We start from the raw sequence: 23047 nt of genomic DNA, 5'->3' as shown, positions 1-23047 counted from the left end.
TACATCATGATAAACTGTACCATGCCTCTGTAATATACTCCTAAAGAATACATCATGATAAACCGTACCATGCCCCTGTAATACTGTAATATACTCCTAAAGAATACATCATGATAAACCGTACCATGCCTCTGTAATACTGTAATATACTCCTATAGAATACATCATGATAAACCGTACCATGCCTCTGTAATACTGTAATATACTCCTATAGAATACATCATGATAAACTGTACCATGCCGCTGTAATACTGTAATATACTCCTAAAGAATACATCATGATAAACTGTACCATGCCCCTGTAATACTGTAATATACTCCTATAGAATACATCATGATAAACCGTACCATGCCCCTGTATTACTGTAATATACTCCTATAGAATACATCATGATAAACCGTACCATGCCCCTGTAATACTGTAATATACTCCTATAGAATACATCATGATAAACCGTACCATGCCCCTGTAATACTGTAATATACTCCTAAAGAATACATCATGATAAACCATACCATGCCCCTGTAATACTGTAATATACTCCTAAAGAATACATCATGATAAACCGTACCATGCCTCTGTAATACTGTAATATACTGCTATAGAATACATCATGATAAACTGTACCATGCCCCTGTAATATACTCCTAAAGAATACATCATGATAAACTGTACCATGCCTCTGTAATACTGTAATATACTCCTATGGAATACATCATGATAAACCGTACCATGCCTCTGTAATATACTCCTATAGAATACATCATGATAAACCGTACCATGCCTCTGTAATATACTCCTATAGAATACATCATGATAAACCGTACCATGCCTCTGTAATATACTCCTATAGAATACATCATGATAAACCGTACCATGCCTCTGTAATATACTCCTATAGAATACATCATGATAAACCGTACCATGCCCCTGTAATATACTCCTATAGAATACATCATGATAAACCGTACCATGCCCATGTAATATACTCCTATAGAATACATCATGATAAACCGTACCATGCCTCTGTAATATACTCCTATAGAATACATCATGATAAACCGTACCATGCCCCTGTAATACTGTAATATACTCCTATAGAATACATCATGATAAACCGTACCATGCCCCTGTAATACTGTAATATACTCCTATAGAATACATCATGATAAACTGTACCATGCCCCTGTAATACTGTAATATACTCCTAAAAAATACATCATGATAAACCGTACCATGCCTCTGTAATACTGTAATATACTCCTAAAGAATACATCATGATAAACTGTACCATGCCTCTGTAATATACTCCTAAAGAATACATCATGATAAACCGTACCATGCCTCTGTAATACTGTAATATACTCCTAAAGAATACATCATGATAAACCGTACCATGCCCCTGTAATACTGTAATATACTCCTAAAGAATACATCATGATAAACCGTACCATGCCCCTGTAATACTGTAATATACTCCTAAAGAATACATCATGATAAACCGTACCATGCCCCTGTAATACTGTAATATACTCCTAAAGAATACATCATGATAAACCGTACCATGCCCCTGTAATACTGTAATATACTCCTAAAGAATACATCATGATAAACCGTACCATGCCTCTGTAATACTGTAATATACTCCTAAAGAATACATCATGATAAACCGTACCATGCCCCTGTAATACTGTAATATACTCCTAAAGAATACATCATGATAAACCGTACCATGCCTCTAATATACTCCTAAAGAATACATCATGATAAACTGTACCATGCCTCTGTAATATACTCCTAAAGAATACATCATGATAAACCGTACCATGCCCCTGTAATACTGTAATATACTCCTAAAGAATACATCATGATAAACCGTACCATGCCTCTGTAATACTGTAATATACTCCTATAGAATACATCATGATAAACCATACCATGCCCCTGTAATACTGTAATATACTCCTAAAGAATACATCATGATAAACCGTACCATGCCCCTGTAATACTGTAATATACTCCTAAAGAATACATCATGATAAACCGTACCATGCCCCTGTAATACTGTAATATACTCCTATAGAATACATCATGATAAACCGTACCATGCCTCTGTAATATACTCCTAAAGAATACATCATGATAAACCGTACCATGCCCCTGTAATACTGTAATATACTCCTAAAGAATACATCATGATAAACCGTACCATGCCTCTGTAATATACTCCTAAAGAATACATCATGATAAACCGTACCATGCCTCTGTAATACTGTAATATACTCCTAAAGAATACATCATGATAAACCGTACCATGCCCCTGTAATACTGTAATATACTCCTAAAGAATACATCATGATAAACCGTACCATGCCTCTGTAATACTGTAATATACTCCTAAAGAATACATCATGATAAACCGTACCATGCCCCTGTAATACTGTAATATACTCCTAAAGAATACATCATGATAAACTGTACCATGCCTCTGTAATATACTCCTATAGAATACATCATGATAAACCGTACCATGCCTCTGTAATACTGTAATATACTCCTATAGAATACATCGTGATAAACCGTACCATGCCTCTGTAATACTGTAATATACTCCTAAAGAATACATCATGATAAACCTTACCATGCCGCTGTAATACTGTAATATACTCCTATAGAATACATCATGATAAACCGTACCATGCCTCTGTAATACTGTAATATACTCCTAAAGAATACATCATGATAAACCGTACCATGCCGCTGTAATACTGTAATATACTCCTATAGAATACATCATGATAAACCGTACCATGCCGCTGTAATATACTCCTATAGAATACATCATGATAAACCTTACCATGCCTCTGTAATATACTCCTAAAGAATACATCATGATAAACTGTACCATGCCTCTGTAATATACTCCTATAGAATACATCATGATAAACCTTACCATGCCTCTGTAATATACTCCTAAAGAATACATCATGATAAACCGTACCATGCCTCTGTAATACTGTAATATACCCTATAGAATACATCATGATAAACCGTACCATGCCCCTGTATTACTGTAATATACTCCTATAGAATACATCATGATAAACCGTACCATGCCCCTGTAATACTGTAATATACTCCTATAGAATACATCATGATAACCGTACCAGGCCGCTGTAAAATGTATATTAATCATAAAGAATACATTCATGAAACGTTACCATGCCTCTGTCATATAATCCTAAAGAATACATCATTATTAAACCTTACCATGCGCTGTAATACTGTAATATACTCCTATAGAATAAATCATGATAAAAACACCGACAATGCCCTGTTAATATGTAATATACTCCTAAAGAATACATCATGATAACCGTACCATGCCTCTGTAATACTGTAATATACTCCTAAAGAATACTCATGATAAAACCGTACCATGCCTCTGTAATACTGTAATATACTCCTAAAGAATACATCATGAATAACCGTTACCATGCCCCTTGTAATACTGTAATATACTCCTAAGAATACATCATGATAAACGTACCATGCCCCTGTAATACTGTAAATACTACCTAAGAATACATCATGATAAACCTACCATGCCCTGTAATACTGTAATATACTCCTAAAGAATACATCATGATAACCGTACCATGCCCTGTCTGTAATATACTCCTAAAGAATACATCATGATAAACTGTACCAGGCCTCTGTAATATACTCCTAAAGAATACATCATGATAAAACCGTACCATGCCCCTGTAATACTGTAATATACTCCTAAAGAAACATCATGATAAACCGTACCATGCCTCTGTAATACTGTAATATATCCTATAGAATACATCATGATAAAAAAACAATTACCATGCCCCTGTAATACTGTAATATACTCCTAAAGAATACATCATGATAAACCGTACCATGCCCCTGTAATACTGTAATATACTCCTAAAGAATACATCATGATAAACCGTACCATGCCCCTGTAATACTGTAATATACTCCTATAGAATACATCATGATAAACCGTACCATGCCTCTGTAATATACTCCTAAAGAATACATCATGATAAACCGTACCATGCCCCTGTAATACTGTAATATACTCCTAAAGAATACATCATGATAAACCGTACCATGCCTCTGTAATATACTCCTAAAGAATACATCATGATAAACCGTACCATGCCCCTGTAATACTGTAATAACCGTACATGCCCCTCTAAACTCTAAGAATACATCATGATAAACCGTACCATGCCTCTGTAAATATACTCCTAAAGAATACATCATGATAAACCGTACCATGCCTCTGTAATACTGTAATATACTCCTAAAGAATACATCATGATAAACCGTACCATGCCCCTGTAATATACTCCTAAAGAATACATCATGATAAACGTACCATGCCCTCCTAAAGAATACATCATGATAAACCGTACCATGCCTCTGTAATACTGTAATATACTCCTAAAGAATACATCATGATAAACCGTACCATGCCCCTGTAATACTGTAATATACTCCTAAAGAATACATCATGATAAACCGTACCATGCCCCTGTAATACTGTAATATACTCCTAAAGAATACATCATGATAAACCTTACATGCCCCTGTAATACTGTAATATACTCCTAAAGAATACATCATGATAAACTGTACCATGCCTCTGTAATATACTCCTATAGAATACATCATGATAAACCGTACCATGCCTCTGTAATATACTCCTAAAGAATACATCATGATAAACCGTACCATGCCGCTGTAATATACTCCTATAGAATACATCATGATAAACCGTACCATGCCGCTGTAATACTGTAATATACTCCTAAAGAATACATCATGATAAACCGTACCATGCCTCTAATATACTCCTAAAGAATACATCATGATAAACTGTACCATGCCTCTGTAATATACTCCTAAAGAATACATCATGATAAACCGTACCATGCCCCTGTAATACTGTAATATACTCCTAAAGAATACATCATGATAAACCGTACCATGCCTCTGTAATACTGTAATATACTCCTATAGAATACATCATGATAAACCATACCATGCCCCTGTAATACTGTAATATACTCCTAAAGAATACATCATGATAAACCGTACCATGCCCCTGTAATACTGTAATATACTCCTAAAGAATACATCATGATAAACCGTACCATGCCCCTGTAATACTGTAATATACTCCTATAGAATACATCATGATAAACCGTACCATGCCTCTGTAATATACTCCTAAAGAATACATCATGATAAACCGTACCATGCCCCTGTAATACTGTAATATACTCCTAAAGAATACATCATGATAAACCGTACCATGCCTCTGTAATATACTCCTAAAGAATACATCATGATAAACCGTACCATGCCCCTGTAATACTGTAATATACTCCTAAAGAATACATCATGATAAACCGTACCATGCCTCTGTAATATACTCCTAAAGAATACATCATGATAAACCGTACCATGCCTCTGTAATACTGTAATATACTCCTAAAGAATACATCATGATAAACCGTACCATGCCCCTGTAATACTGTAATATACTCCTAAAGAATACATCATGATAAACCGTACCATGCCTCTGTAATACTGTAATATACTCCTAAAGAATACATCATGATAAACCGTACCATGCCCCTGTAATACTGTAATATACTCCTAAAGAATACATCATGATAAACCGTACCATGCCCCTGTAATACTGTAATATACTCCTAAAGAATACATCATGATAAACCTTACCATGCCCCTGTAATACTGTAATATACTCCTAAAGAATACATCATGATAAACTGTACCATGCCTCTGTAATATACTCCTATAGAATACATCATGATAAACCGTACCATGCCTCTGTAATATACTCCTAAAGAATACATCATGATAAACCGTACCATGCCGCTGTAATATACTCCTATAGAATACATCATGATAAACCGTACCATGCCGCTGTAATACTGTAATATACTCCTAAAGAATACATCATGATAAACCGTACCATGCCTCTGTAATACTGTAATATACTCCTATAGAATACATCGTGATAAACCGTACCATGCCTCTGTAATACTGTAATATACTCCTAAAGAATACATCATGATAAACCTTACCATGCCGCTGTAATATACTCCTATAGAATACATCATGATAAACCGTACCATGCCTCTGTAATATACTCCTAAAGAATACATCATGATAAACCGTACCATGCCTCTGTAATACTGTAATATACTCCTATAGAATACATTATGATAAACCGTACCATGTCCCTGTAATACTGTAATATACTCCTAAAGAATACATCATGATAAACCGTACCATGCCGCTGTAATACTGTAATATACTCCTAAAGAATACATCATGATAAACTGTACCATGCCTCTGTAATATACTCCTATAGAATACATCATGATAAACCGTACCATGCCCCTGTAATACTGTAATATACTCCTATAGAATACATCATGATAAACCGTACCATGCCCCTGTAATACACTCCTAAAGAATACATCATGATAAACCTTACCATGCCGCTGTAATACTGTAATATACTCCTAAAGAATACATCATGATAAACCGTACCATGCCCCTGTAATACTGTAATATACTCCTAAAGAATACATCATGATAAACCGTACCATGCCCCTGTAATACTGTAATATACTCCTATAGAATACATCATGATAAACCGTACCATGCCCCTGTAATACTGTAATATACTCCTAAAAAATACATCATGATAAACCTTACCATGCCCCTGTAATACTGTAATATACTCCTATAGAATACATCATGATAAACCTTACCATGCCTCTGTAATACTGTAATATACTCCTAAAGAATACATCATGATAAACCGTACCATGCCCCTGTAATACTGTAATATACTCCTAAAGAATACATCATGATAAACCTTACCATGCCCCTGTAATACTGTAATATACTCCTATAGAATACATCATGATAAACCTTACCATGCCTCTGTAATACTGTAATATACTCCTAAAGAATACATCATGATAAACCGTACCATGCCTCTGTAATATACTCCTAAAGAATACATCATGATAAACCGTACCATGCCCCTGTAATACTGTAATATACTCCTAAAGAATACATCATGATAAACCGTACCATGCCTCTGTAATACTGTAATATACTCCTAAAGAATACATCATGATAAACCGTACCATGCCTCTGTAATACTGTAATATACTCCTATAGAATACATCATGATAAACCGTACCATGCCCCTGTAATACTGTAATATACTCCTATAGAATACATCATGATAAACCATACCATGCCCCTGTAATACTGTAATATACTCCTAAAGAATACATCATGATAAACCGTACCATGCCTCTGTAATACTGTAATATACTCCTAAAGAATACATCATGATAAACCGTACCATGCCCCTGTAATACTGTAATATACTCCTAAAGAATACATCATGATAAACCGTACCATGCCCCTGTAATACTGTAATATACTCCTATAGAATACATCATGATAAACTGTACCATGCCCCTGTAATACTGTAATATACTCCTAAAGAAAACATCATGATAAACTGTACCATGCCTCTGTAATACTGTAATATACTCCTAAAGAATACATCATGATAAACTGTACCATGCCTCTGTAATATACTCCTAAAGAATACATCATGATAAACCGTACCATGCCTCTGTAATACTGTAATATACTCCTATAGAATACATTATGATAAACCGTACCATGTCACTGTAATACTGTAATATACTCCTAAAGAATACATCATGATAAACCGTACCATGCCTCTGTAATACTGTAATATACTCCTAAAGAATACATCATGATAAACCGTACCATGCCTCTGTAATACTGTAATATACTCCTAAAGAATACATCATGATAAACCGTACCATGCCCCTGTAATACTGTAATATACTCCTATAGAATACATCATGATAAACTGTACCATGCCCCTGTAATACTGTAATATACTCCTAAAGAAAACATCATGATAAACTGTACCATGCCTCTGTAATACTGTAATATACTCCTAAAGAATACATCATGATAAACTGTACCATGCCTCTGTAATATACTCCTAAAGAATACATCATGATAAACCGTACCATGCCCCTGTAGTACTGTAATCTAAACTGGTGATTGGGTCCATTCCATCTCTAGCTGATTCTGTGTGAGAGAGCAACGAGGACGTTTCTGGCCGAAACCGGAAAGAAGATCCTGTCTTCCATAATTGTAAAAGCGCGTAAGGTAAGATGGTAATTATATTTATTATGTTGTTTTAGAGAAACTATTAATGCTGAAACTATACACTTCTACCTTTAATTGTTCCTGACTGTTTGTGTGATAGGATAGTCACAATGGATTGATCAGCTGAGTGGGTGCTTTTTGTGATTGGCTAATTGTTGGGAAAGGGCAAGCAAGACAGGCATTTCACTATACTAGTGCACATGACAATAAAAACTTGAAACTTAATAGGTTTGATTGGTCGACAGAGCCCAAACAGGTTTGAGTTTTGATCAGCTGATTGGGTGCTCCTGTGTGACAGATGTTTTTGACTGGTCGATAGTGTTTGTCTAGTCTTAACGGAGGTGTGTGATTGGCTAATAATCCTAACGGAGTTGTGTAATTGGTCGACAGAGCCCGAAGAGGTTTGAAGAAGTGTTTGAGGAGATGATTGTTTTCCTGGAGCACCCGGAACACTGGGAGAACACTGAGGTGGAGCTGGCCACGAGAGGGGTGAGACTCTCATTCTCTCACACACACTGATCTGACTGCATGTTATTCCTCCTGACCAGGTGAAACACCTGAACTTCCTGTTGGACTTCATCCTGATCTCACACACTGATCTGACTGCATGTTATTCCTCCTGACCAGATGAAACACCTGAACTTCCTGTTGGACTTCATCCTGATCTCACACACTGATCTGACTGCATGTTATTCCTCCTGACCAGGTGAAACACCTGAACTTCCTGTTGGACTTCATCCTGATCTCACACACTGAACTGACTGCATGTTATTCCTCCTGACCAGATGAAACACCTGAACTTCCTGTTGGACTTCATCCTGATCTCACACACTGATCTGACTGCATGTTATTCCTCCTGACCAGATGAAACACCTGAACTTCCTGTTGGACTTCATCCTGATCTCACACACTGATCTGACTGCATGTTATTCCTCCTGACCAGATGAAACACCTGAACTTCTATGACATCGTGTTGGACTTCATCCTGATCTCACACACTGATCCTGACTGCATGTTATTCCTCCTGACCAGGTGAAACACCTGAACTTCCTGTTGGACTTCATCCTGATCTCACACACTGATCTGACTGCATGTTATTCCTCCTGACCAGGTGAAACACCTGAACTTCCTGTTGGACTTCATCCTGATCTCACACACTGAACTGACTGCATGTTATTCCTCCTGACCAGGTGAAACACCTGAACTTCCTGTTGGACTTCATCCTGATCTCACACACTGATCTGACTGCATGTTATTCCTCCTGACCAGATGAAACACCTGAACTTCCTGTTGGACTTCATCCTGATCTCACACACTGATCTGACTGCATGTTATTCCTCCTGACCAGATGAAACACCTGAACTTCTATGACATCGTGTTGGACTTCATCCTGATCTCACACACTGATCCTGACTGCATGTTATTCCTCCTGACCAGGTGAAACACCTGAACTTCTATGACATCGTGTTGGACTTCATCCTGATGGACTCATTTGAGGACCTGGAGAATCCTCCCATCTCCATCCAGAACGTTGTCAACAATCGTTGGCTCAACTCATCCTTCAAAGAGACAGTGAGTCGGAGACACTTTGTCTGCCTATGTAGATAACTACTGTCCAGAGACCAGGACCAGCGTTGTGTCTGGCTCAAAGGACCATGAAAAGGCTGTCTAGAATAGGCAACGGTGTGATGGGAGAGAACTTGTTGCAGCATTGTAATGTGTTGTGTTTCGTGTTGCCAGGCGGTGGCGTCTAGCTGTTGGTCGGTGCTGAAGCAGAAGAGACAACACATGAGGGTACAGGAATGTTTTTTTTGCTGGATTTTTAAAAATAATTGTACTTTTCTGGTTAGCCTGTATTCAACCTCTCCTCCTCCTCCCTAGGTGCATGATGGGTTCATAGCCCACTTCTACTCTGTGTGTGAGCAGGTCAGTCCTGTCCTGGCCTGGGGCTTCTTAGGGCCCAAGACCTCCCTGCACGACTTCTGCTGCTTCTTCAAGGTAGAGTAATGTTACCTTTTTTATTTGATCAGGTTGTCCAGCTGAAGTCAGGGGAGACTTAGCCATTGTAACACTACTCTATATCAATTGATCTGTTCTTTAAGGATGTTCTCATGTCTCCATATCCCCTACTCAATGTACCGGTTGCCTAGACTGGACTAAAAGCATGCTAAATGATCCAGGATTAGGCTTGTCCAGTGTCTTAGATAAAGAGACTATTTTGTATGGTTTCTAACTGTCTTCCTCCAGGATCAGGTGCTGTTCTTCCTGAAGGATGTCTTTGACCTGGAGAAGGTGCGGTACTGCAGTGTGGAAACTCTAGCTGAGGACATGCTCCACCTCCTCCATCGCCGGTCTGAGCTGCTGTTGGCCTACCTGGGGGCCGACTCCCACTCCCTGCAGCACATCAACAGCTGCACCACCGCCACCGCCACCCCCCTCTCCACAACAGCCAGCCCCCAACTCCACCCCTCCGCCCTGGAAGAGGCAGTGGGAAGCCAGATCTACCCCTAGATCTGAGAAGATTGGATGGGTCTCCAAAAGTGCATTGGGGGGTAGGGTTGATTTGGGATTGGGTGAGAGACACCCAGTCCCAAATTAACTGCTAGCCACTTATGGAGAATGGTTAAGGGGGTTGATTGGGCAGAGACTGAAACTGAGCTAGTGTCCCAACCCTTGTTCTCAGCCCCAGATTGACAGAGATCTCTTTATAAAGGCCCCATATAATGGTGACTGATGAACATTTTCATACCTTTCTGTCACTCAAGAAGCTTCTTCTTTCCACACACAATGATCATGGTGTCAATGCATGTTATAATATGGATGTTTCCCCATACGAAATCATGTTTTAAAGTAACCTTGGAATGAGTGATGTTTTTGACAGAATGAGTTTGCATTGTAAATGCAGACCGTATTTTAATGGGACTATGGAGATGAGGGTTGCAAAATTCCGGTAAGCTTCCCAAAAGTGTTTGGTTAGAAGATTCCTGGAATCAGGAGAGACTAAGCAGGAAATATGGGAATCCTCCAACTGGAATTGCAGGAAAAATGTTGGGAAAGTTCCCAGAATTTTACAACCCTAGTCATCAGTCTGAGCTGTTTCAGAAGATAAACACTGCGGTTTCATTTAGGTATTTATTTGACTGATTAAAGTGTGTGACTGGCATCTAGATATTTAGAGGTCATGGTATGCAACTGTCCTCTAGAAGTCTAGGGAAAGGACCATGGCACAAAGGTTTTATATGGTCATTTCATTAGTCTAATATAAACAAAGTATAGGGCTTACTGCTCTAGTATGTTAATAAAAATTAGATAAGTCAAGAGGGTGCTACGAAATGAAATGTCAATGTAGGTTTCTTTGCCCTATCATAACTATTTAATGATTCATTGTGTGATTTATCTACCATATTATAACCTTCATGTACTTGCCAGTGTTGATTAAAGAAGAACATTAATTTGCTGTGACCGTTGCTAGTTTCTATGGCGATTTAAGGGCAAGACATCATGAAAACAGGAACAGGTTGTCTTCGGAGGGGGAATATTGAAATTGTCTTATTAGCTTCGAGGGGGGAAAAAATGGGGACTCAATATTTCTGTTTGGTATTCCGCGTATTTAATTTAGAAAAAGCCCATGTTTTCACTCACGAACCTGCAGCCACTAGTTAGCTCGTCAGTTGACGCTCAAAGTTAGCGCTGTTCTGCCGCGGAGTAGCGCCACAGAGTTCTATAGAGCAGTTACTACGTTGATCATGCCGTTACGTCATTCCATTTACTCTGAACATGCTAAATTCTGAGTAAATCGTCTTAACTTTTCAACCATACATGGTAGAGACATGGGGTTTAGGCTATTGTTTTCCCGACGCAAATCTGTTGGCTGGAAGTGTGTATACATTTTGAATTAATAATTTTACTGGTGAACACCCTAAGAAGTAATGTAGGAAATATGAGCCCTAGGTTGCTAGTTCCGGTATATTCTGTACATGCCTTTAGCCAGTGTTAATTTTGGCACTCTATTTATTTAGTCTTAGTCACATTTTTTACATTTTAAATGTTTGTCAGACAAGTATGGGGTTGCACCTCAGTCGTGTCGTTTCCATTGTTATCAACATACTAGATGCTGCAGCATATTGAAGTCCAGAAGTAGTACAGGAGATAATGACTGTTTCACCCAGTGATGTAGTGGAGTCACTAAACCTCCAGATAATGACTGTTTCACCCAGTGATGTAGTGGAGTCACTAAACCTCCAGATAATGACTGTTTCACCCAGTGATGTAGTGGAGTCACTAAACCTCCAGATAATGACTGTTTCACCCAGTGATGTAGTGGAGTCACTAAACCTCCAGATAATGACTGTATCACCCAGTGATGTAGTGGAGTCACTAAACCTCCAGATAATGACTGTTTCACCCAGTAATGTAGTGGAGTCACTAAACCCCCAGATAATGACCGTTTCACCCAGTGATGTAGTGGAGTCACTAAACCTCCAGATAATGACTGTTTCACCCAGTGATGTAGTGGAGTCACTAAACCTCCAGATAATGACTGTATCACCCAGTGATGTAGTGGAGTCACTAAACCTCCAGATAATGACTATATCACCCAGTGATGTAGTGGAGTCACTAAACCTCCAGATAATGACTGTATCACCCCGTGATGTAGTGGAGTCACTAAACCCCCAGATAATGACTGTTTCACCCAGTGATGTAGTGGAGTCACTAAACCTCCAGATAATAGCGTCCCCTGTGCTCAAGTCATTGGGTCCACATTAACTCAAAATAAAGTTATTTACCCAGTCAGATTTTTTTTATTTAACCTTTATTTAACCAGGTAGGCTAGTTGAGAACAAGTTCTCATTTGCAACTGCGACCTGGCCAGGATAAAGCATAGCAGTGTGAACAGACAACAACACAGAGTTACACATGGAGTAAACAATAAACAAGTCAATAACATGGTAGAAAAAAAGAGAATCTATATACAATGTGTGCAAAAGGCATGAGGAGGTAGGCAATAAATCGAATAATTACAATTTAGCAGATTAACACTGGAGTGATAAATCATCAGATGATCATGTGCAAGTAGAGATACTGGTGTGCAAAAGAGCAGAAAAGTAAATAAATAAAAGCAGTATGGGGGGTGAGGTAGGTAAATTGGGTGGGCTATATACCGATGGACTATGTACAGCTGCAGCGATCGGTTAGCTGCTCGGATAGCAGATGTTTCAAGTTGTTGAGGGAGATAAAAGTCTCCAACTTCAGAGATTTTTGCAATTCGTTCCAGTCGCAGGCAGCAGAGAACTGGAAGGAAAGGCGTCCAAATGAGGTTTTGGCTTTAGGGATGATCAGTGAGATACACCTGCTGGAGCGCGTGCTACGGGTGGGTGTAGCCATCGTGACCAGTGAACTGAGATAAGGCGGCACTTTACCTAGCATAGCCTTGTAGATGACCTGGAGCCAGTGGGTCTGACGACGAACATGTAGCGAGGGCCAGCCGACTAGGGCATACAGGTCGCAGTGGTGGGTCGTATAAGGTGCTTTAGTAACAAAACGGATGGCACTGTGATAAACTGCATCCAGTTTGCTGAGTAGAGTATTGGAAGCTATTTTGTAGATGACATCGCCGAAGTCGAGGATCGGTAGGATAGTCAGTTTTACTAGGGTAAGTTTGGCGGCGTGAGTGAAGGAGGCTTTGTTGCGAAATAGAAAGCCGACTCTAGATTTGATTTTGGATTGGAGATGTTTGATATGAGTCTGGAAGGAGAGTTTGCAGTCTAGCCAGACACCTAGGTACTTATAGATGTCCACATATTCTAGGTCGGAACCGTCCAGGGTGGTGATGCTAGTCGGGCGTGCGGGTGCAGGCAGCGAACGGTTGAAAAGCATGCATTTGGTTTTACTAGCGTTTAAGAGCAGTTGGAGGCCACGGAAGGAGTGTTGTATGGCATTGAAGCTCATTTGGAGGTTAGATAGCACAGTGTCCAAGGAAGGGCCAGAAGTATACAGAATGGTGTCGTCTGCGTAGAGGTGGATCAGGGAATCGCCCGCAGCAAGAGCAACATCATTGATATATACAGAGAAAAGAGTCGGCCTGAGAATTGAACCCTGAGGTACCCCCATAGAGACTGCCAGAGGACCGGACAGCATGCCCTCCGATTTGACACACTGAACTCTGTCTGCAAAGTAGTTGGTGAACCAGGCAAGGCAGTCATTAGAAAAACCGAGGCTACTGAGTCTGCCGATAAGAATATGGTGATTGACAGAGTCGAAAGCCTTGGCCAGGTCGATGAAGACGGCTGCACAGTACTGTCTTTTATCGATGGCATTTATGATATCGTTTAGTACCTTGAGCGTGGCTGAGGTGCACCTGTGACCGGCTCGGAAACCGGATTGCACAGCGGAGAAGGTACGGTGGGATTCGAGATGGTCAGTGATCTGTTTGTTGACTTGGCGTTCGAAGACCTTAGATAGGCAGGGCAGGATGGATATAGGTCTGTAACAGTTTGGGTCCAGGGTGTCTCCCCCTTTGAAGAGGGGGATGACCGCGGCAGCTTTCCAATCCTTGGGGATCTCAGATGATACGAAGGAGAGGTTGAACAGGCTGGTAATAGGGGGTGCGACAATGGCGGCGGACAGTTTCAGAAATAGGGGTCCAGATTGTCAAGCCCAGCTGATTTGTATGGGTCCAGGTTTTCCAGCTCTTTCAGAACATCTGCTATCTGGATTTGGGTAAAGGAGAAGCTGGGGAGGCTTGGGTGAGTAGCAGCGGGGGGGGCGGGGCTGTTGGCCAAGGTTGGAGTCCCCAGGAGGAAGGCATGGCCAGCCGTTGAGAAATGCTTGTTGAAGTTTTCGATTATCACGGATTTATCGGTGGTGACCGTGTTACCTAGCCTCAGTGCAGTGGGCAGCTGGGAGGAGGTGCTCTTGTTCTCCATGGACTTTACAGTATCCCAGAACTTTTTGGAGTTAGAGCTACAGGATGCAAATTTCTGCTTGAAAAAGTTGGCCTTTGCTTTCCTGACTGACTGCGTGTATTGGTTCCTGACTTCCCTGAACAGTTGCATATCGCGGGGGCTCTTCGATGCTATTGCAGTTCGCCACAGGATGTTTTTGTGCTGGTCGAGGGCAGTCAGGTCTGGAGTGAACCAAGGGCTATATCTGTTCTTAGTTCTGCATTTTTTGAACGGAGCATGCTTGTCTAATATGGTGAGGAAGTAACTTTTAAAGAATGACCAGGCATCCTCAACTGACGGGATGAGGTCAATATCCTTCCAGGGTACCCGGGCCAGGTCGATTAGAAAGGTTTTAGGGAGCGTTTGACAGTGATGAGGGGTGGTCGTTTGACCGCGGACCCGTAGCGGATACAGGCAATGAGGCAGTGATCGCTGAGATCTTGATTGAAGACAGCAGAGGTGTATTTGGAGGGCAAGTTGGTCAGGATAATGTCTATTAGGGTGCCCATGTTTACGGATTTAGGGTTGTACCTGGTGGGTTCCTTGATGATTTGTGTGAGATTGAGGGCATCTAGCTTAGATTGTAGGACTGCCGGGGTGTTAAGCATATCCCAGTTTAGGTCACCTAACAGAACAAACTCTGAAGCTAGATGGGGAGCGATCAATTCACAGATGGTGTCCAGGGCACAGCTGGGAGCTGAGGGGGGTCGGTAGCAGGCGGCAATAGTGAGAGACTTATTTCTGGAGAGATTAATTTTTTTAATTAGAAGTTCGAACTGTTTGGGCATAGACCTGGAAAGTATGACAGAACTTTGCAGGCTATCTCTGCAGTAGATTGCAACTCCTCCACCTTTGGCAGTTCTATCTTGACGGAAAGTGTTATAGTTGGGTATGGCAATCTCAGAATTTTTGGTGGCCTTCCTAAGCCAGGATTCAGACACGGCAAGGACATCAGGGTTGGCAGAGTGTGCTAAAGCGGTGAGTAAGACAAACTCAGGGAGGAGGCTTCTAATGTTGACATGTATGAGGCCAAGGCTTTTTCGATCACAGAAGTCAACAAATGAGGGTGCCTGGGGACATGCAGGGCCTGGGTTTACCTCCACTTCACCCGAGGAACAGAGGAGTAGTAGGATGAGGGTGCGGCTAAAGGCTATCAAAACTGGTCGCCTAGAGCGTTGGGGACAAGGAATAAAAGGAGCAGATTTATGGGCGTGGTAGAATAGATTCTGGGCATAATGTGCAGACAGGGGTATGGTGGGGCACGGGTACAGCGGAGGCAAGCCCAGGCACTGGGTGATGATAAGAGAGGTTGTATCTCTGGACATGCTGGTCTCAATGGGTGAGGTGGGACAAAGGAGGTATCAGAGGTACGGAGAGTGGAACTACGGGGTCCATTGCAAACCAAAACAATGATAACTAGCCTGAACAACAGTATACAAGGCATATTGATATTTGAGAGAGACATACAGTAAGGCATAAAGTGATTGCAGGTCTTGATTGGGAGAGCTAGCTAAAACAACAGGTGAGATAACAGCAGCTAGTCAGCTAACACAGCAACAGCAGGTAAAAATGGCGACGACTAGGCAGAGAGGGTCGGATTAACTACACACAGAGCCTGAGTTAAAACACAGAGCCGACAGATAAAACACAAATAAACAGAATGGAGTACTGTGAATTAATGGACAGATAGTGTAGAGGCAAGAGGAGTTAATTGTTTGATTTCCCCTTTTCCTTTCTGTCCCACCAAATGTTTGCATATAGATTACTGGTAATGCTGAGCGATTAGCCGAAATGTGTTAATTGTAGTAATTGACCGACACCTGTTCATCTGTGTGGAGCAGACATGGAGAGGAGAGAACACGCGATCCAGAGGGTTACTGACAAATTCAAAGTTGGCTTTTGTTCCCCTTCACTTGGTCTGTCAAGTGTATAGTGGGAGTATTGCATGGTCATCGCATCCTTGATACGATACTAACGTTACGTTTTCGCACATGACAAAATCCCAGGTTTTCTTTTCCATTTCACAGACATCCATGTGCTTTTACAGAGAAAATATGGAGGCGTATACAACATAAAGCTTATAGTGGGTTGTTACAAACAAGGCACCATTCATGTACTGTCACCACATATAGCTAAAGCTGTTGACTCAAACGACAGTGCTCATTAACCATAGGTTTTGAGCCATCCTTCGCATCAAGCTTTTGGAAAACGGTTCACTGCTGGTCCACACATGACGAAATGGATGATTCTAATAATGCATGTAAAATGCTTTACATGCGAGTGTAGGCATACATTTACATTTAAGTCATTTAGCAGACGCTCTTATCCAGAGCGACTTACAAATTGGTATACACGTACTATAGACCCCTCTGACTCAACTCTGGACCTCCAAGCCAGTTCCACTGCATTTATTGTTCCCCTCTAATCAGGGACTGATTTATACCTGGGATACCAGGTGTGTGTGTACAATTAATTATCAGAGAGAACAGAAAACCAACAGGCTCCGGACCTTGTAGGGTAAGAGTTGAATACCCCCGGCCTATACTATAGTAGCAATGATTATTTATGTAGCAGTGCTTGTAGCCTATGTCGGTCTGTAAGAGGGACTCCCAACAAGCACCTCATGAAATGTATTTGGACTTGTGATACACTTATTTTAAAATAACTGCAATACTCTGTTGGATGATGAGAGTGCAATATGTAATCATCATCGAGTTAAATAACACATGTGACAAAGATGATTCTAAAAATGCATATAAAACGTTGTAGGCCTACATTTAGGTGTAGGTCCATATAATTTAGCCTACGCAATATGATTATTAGGCCATCGCTGTGCTTGTCTTCAAGGCTGAAGAAAAGAGGTAGCTCCCTAATTAAATTCAGTCTTAGGGGACAGTATGTTATTTGAGGGGTACCTGGAGAAAATTGGACCTGAAATTAAAATGAATGGCACACCCTTCATTAAAATATATTTTTACCCAACCCTCGCTGAACACAAAAAATAAAATAGAGAAGCTGCATTAGCATTTGTTTTAAGCTGTTTTTCTAGTGACATTTATTTGGATACATCCATAACAATGATGTGCTGTTTCACCTGGCATAGAAAATCTCATCAGGATACATCAGGAGCAAGCCAACAATCAGGAGCAAGCCAACAACACAGCTAACACAATCACTTCAAAATGAAGCTGGAAAGACTGCGAACTAGCTGCACTTTGTTAAAAAATATATATATATGTTTCTATCCATAAGAATTATGCTGATTCATGTTTTTGGCTGCCTGTCTGTCTCATCCCAACATGTTCATTGCTATGGGACAGCTGGAGATTTGAATTTGAATATTCAAATCATGTTGCAAATGTCAGAGACAGACAGCAGGGTTTATACAGATATTTGCTGTTGAATACTAAATGTTAGTCTAAAGGAAATGTGAGAGAATGTCTAGATGCTTTTATAGTGGAGATGAAGTTTATAAAATTGCCTGACGAGACAGGGGCTTGCGTAGTCAGATGGAACAGAGTAAACAGGCATTTTAACGTCATTGATTTGGCCTCCCGAGTGGCGCAGCGGTCTAAGGCACTGCATATAAGTGCTAGAGGCGTCACTACAGACCCTGGTTTGATTCCTGGCTGTATCACAACTGGCCGTGATTGGGAGTCCCATAGGGCGGTGCACAATTGGCCCAGCGTCGTCCAGGTTAGAGTTTGGCCGGGGTAGGCAGTCATTGTAAAATAAGAATTTGTTCTTAACTGACTTGAATAGTTAAATAAAGGTTATAAATAAATACAATTTTGCTCGTGGTAACTTGTGGAACATACACCGTCTGGAATGCGGTTTTAACCAATCGGCATTGTATTAGACCAACCCTTTGTAGAAGTGATTTTACATCACTGCAGACGAGCAGAATCTTTTTTTAATACCACACAGAGCATGACAATGAATGAGCACATGCTGCAGCACCTGAGACGTTTTGATCTCTATACAGGCTGTTGTTAAAAAAGACGTTCGGAACTGTGCTAAAGTTGTCTACAGTGGCGACCTTTCATTCAGGGCAGAGACCCATATGTTTTGAGCCCCAACTGTTAAGCAAATAAACATATTTTTTAGCCTTGTTTTGCATGTTATTTTGCCATTAATTCATGTCACATCAGTTTGCAAACGGTGTAAAAAATATATATATATATAAATAATACTTGGGTTAATAAAGCTGCATACAAACATGGTCTCTTTCTTAAGGCATCTCCAAAATGCAGGTGTTTGAGCTTAGCTCACTGATTTCTTTGGTGGAGGGGCAGCCAGCAGAAAATACAGAGCGTAGGGGTTGGTTATCTTCTTTAGTTGCACCGGGATTGGCTCAGTGTTCTGTCACTCATGGGGACACTACGTCACAGCCAAATCTACAGGGAGAGCTAGGCAGTTCAAGCCCCCTTGGCTGCTCCCAGAGATTCACATTAGAAGTGCCCGTCCAAGAAGGCTCAAGGTCACAGATAGAATGACGTCAAATCTACTGTAGCTTTGATTGGACTGATCACGCCAACATCATACTTTCAAAATCTTAGCTAGCAAGCTAGACAAGCAGTCATCATCATGAATCACATTGACAATCTACTGGCAAATCCTTGTCATATGAAGATAAACTATAGATAAAACTTATCAGTGCTCATCGGCCATTGGACATAAACATTACGCAACAAGTCAGAAATCGCAAAATTCAACAATGAGTGGTTTGGAAGGAATCAATGGCTAAGTACAAGTGTTGCAAAGCAATCACTATTTTGCTTCCACTGCCTGCTATTCAGTGGAGAGCGTGTGTGAATCAAGTCTGGGTTTAAGGATTTAAAACATCTGTCTGAAGGAGTCTCTTTTTCAAGCTTAAAAAGGATACACATTCACACGCAACACCATGGGCCTGAAAAGGTTGAATACATTGGCCATGCTGTCAAGCCAGCATGACTTCTGCCACGGAAAAGAACGAGCTCGGATTGGGGAAATACGTTTTGAACATTCATCCAACTCGGAATTCCAAGTCAGGAACTCTGACCTCTTTCTAGATCTCCAACTTGAAGATCACTGACATGATTCAACCTTGTTCCTCCCCCAGAGTTCCCAGTTGTCTTGAATGCACCATAAATCCAGAGAATGGCAGACTTTGGTGAAATGTCATCAACGAATATTCTAAGAGCTTTCATTGTCTGCTTATATGCCTCCTTTAATTATCCTACAGTTCTGACTTGGTGTACAGGGAGAATATTGGAAGAACGGCCCATGTTCTGAATTCTGTCGTTGTACCTTTCAAAAGTGCTGAACCAATAGTTGACTACTCGCTCATTAATGTCTTAATTGAAATTACAGCTTGCCTCTTTTCCGCTCATCGTTCCCTTTTGCCATAGTTTGTACATCTGAATTGGTTTCAGGGATGCAAACTGGTGAGCTCCCAAAAAGGTGATACTTTTTGTTGCACTGAAACCTGCAAAAAAAATCCCTGCTAGGGAAAAATGCAGGTTTTAACTAATTAAACAACAAAGAATATGATCCATAAGATCAGTCTCTGTGTGTAAAACAAAAAGTGGTTAATGTGAATCTAACTCACAGCTAAAAAAATGTAAAGAAAGCGATCCAATGTTATTTGTTGCCTAGACTTTACTGCAAATGACACTGATATTGCAGTTAGGAAAGAGAAAGGGGGATACCTAGTCAGTTGTCCAACTGAATGTATTCAACTGAAATGTGTCTTCCGCATTAGACATGACAGCCTTTATAATAAAACGCTTGTGACCACACACACATCTAAATATTGCACTTGGGGAAAAACATTTAAAAGTAGAAATAGAATGAAACAAACAGGCATTCTGTTTGCTCTATTATTGTGGTCACTATAGTAGACATTGATCAAGTGCACAAGGCTACATGTCTGCAAAAATAACATTCACTAAGTAAATTTTTTTAGAATCCCACTCAAAGTGTTACTGTCAAGGTCAACAGAACAAAAGCAATATCTTTGGGCTACACTGCACATTATTACATTGTACACTTTCTGCCTGTGGACATCTGTTCTACAATATGCCAGCAGCAGAGCATGATACTCTTTGTTGGCATAATTGATCTCTTTCAGGCAGAGAGTACACCTGGCATATCCCTTTTCATCCATTGTATTGAAGAAGTGAGAAAGAGGGAAAGCGTGTGGTGTTCCTTTCACCTCTATAGTGGCATCCATCTTAAGTCAGGCCCAGCTCCAGCTACACTTGATCCCTGAATCCACTTGTTTAACAAGCAACGCCTCATTTTCACCTCATTCTATCATTCTGAAAATTAACCAAATACTGTATAGGGAAAAGCTTAGTAGTTCGTTCGTTAGCTAGTTAACATTTCACACATATTGCCAGGGTCCAGTATACAATTAACGCGTTATAACTTGAGCGGCAAGGAGTCATATACTAGTTAATACTATAGCAAATTGGTTAGGTTACAAACGTCAGCTCATATGATGTTGTACCGTTAGCTAGGTAACGTTCGCTGTCTGACTTTATTAGCCAGCTAATTTTCACACCATAAACTCAATTATTTCATCAGTTAAATTGGCTAATGTTAATGGATACTTCGATCCAGCTAGCAATATACTTAATAATGTTAACAATACTTGTTCCACCACACTTTCTCCCTCAAACTTTCCAAATGCCAGTTGTTTTTCGGTTACAGCTCCTGAATTACGTTTCATCACCTTCTCACCCCCCAGTCGCCGGTATTCAGGCGTCTCACCTAACGTTACCGTTCAGGGGGACCCGCTGCTGTAACTGACAAACTGCCTTCTCACCCCCGTCGCCGGTAGTCAGGCGTCTCACCTAACGTTACCTCTCCGTTACCGTTCAGGGGAACGTGCTGCTGTAACTGACAAACTGCCTTTACACTCTCCCGCTCTTTCCAGAGCGCGCGCTGATTCTGTAACTAGCACATTGGTTGTCTCGTCTCTCTTCAGTCACGTGTTGCATTCTGTTGTTATGGGAACGGTTGGCTGAGCCTTGGATACGTTCGCAGACAGCCAGTAGTGTTGTTGGGTCTGTAACCATGTTTACCACTGATAGTCTCTTCCCATTCCATTTTTTACAAAATCATCAACAAAAAGTCCAGTAATAGACCCATGTAATTCCAGTTGATATTGTTTACCTTGTTTTGTTTGCGCAATGTGTGGTCTGTGTCGGGATATTGTCTATGAAAGTGGATTCTTGTGATTGTATTTTCCTTCCTTTTTAGACCACATAGGCCTAATAAAACAATAACCTTGTGTAGTGGCTTTGCTGTCAAGCACCTAAAAAAATCTTAGTGCCTTCACTAGTGCCTTCTCATACAGCATATAATCAAGGCCTTCACTAGTGCAGTCTGGTAGAGCATATAATCAAGGCCTTCACTAGTGCAGTCTGATATAACATAAAATCAAGGTCTTCACTAGTGCAGTCTGATATAACATAAAATCAAGGCCTTCACTAGTGCAGTCTGATATAACATAAAATCAAGGCCTTCACTAGTGCAGTCTGATATAGCATATAATCAAGGCCTTCACTAGTGCAGTCTGATATAGCATATAATCAAGTCCTTCACTAGTGCAGTCTGATATAGCACATAATCAAGTGCCACTGGTTGGATTTACTGTACTTCAGAACTCATGCTCTCTCCTCCCTCTAAAAGTCTCCCAAACTTTAATTAAAACTAACATGTCCATCCCTCTGTCCCCAGGTGAGTCTGCTGAGCTATAGCGCTATATAGCAGCACAACAACAAACCTGTCACCCTGTCCA

The 23047-nt window shown here is 40.5% G+C and overlaps 1 protein-coding gene across 2 annotated transcripts in view; it reads left to right on the top strand.

Annotated features, from left to right (window-relative positions):
* miga1 (mitoguardin 1) overlaps positions 1–11771 on the top strand; it is a 38462-nt gene extending 26691 nt beyond the window's left edge. For both annotated transcript variants that reach the window (XM_039004433.1, XM_039004432.1), the window contains exons 11-16: positions 8228–8314; positions 8705–8803; positions 9752–9886; positions 10055–10108; positions 10196–10312; positions 10562–11771. In XM_039004433.1, the coding sequence (XP_038860361.1) occupies positions 8228–8314; positions 8705–8803; positions 9752–9886; positions 10055–10108; positions 10196–10312; positions 10562–10825 (756 nt within the window). In that variant the 3' untranslated portion in view covers positions 10826–11771. The remainder of the gene's footprint in view (positions 1–8227; positions 8315–8704; positions 8804–9751; positions 9887–10054; positions 10109–10195; positions 10313–10561) is intronic.
* Positions 11772–23047: the final 11276 nt, after the last annotated feature.

This window comes from Salvelinus namaycush, chromosome 11 (assembly GCF_016432855.1).
Source record: "Salvelinus namaycush isolate Seneca chromosome 11, SaNama_1.0, whole genome shotgun sequence".
Classification (NCBI taxonomy): Eukaryota; Metazoa; Chordata; class Actinopteri; order Salmoniformes; family Salmonidae; genus Salvelinus; species Salvelinus namaycush.
The sequence above is the reverse complement of the archived record's forward strand: the minus strand, read 5'-3'. Positions and strand labels throughout refer to the sequence as shown.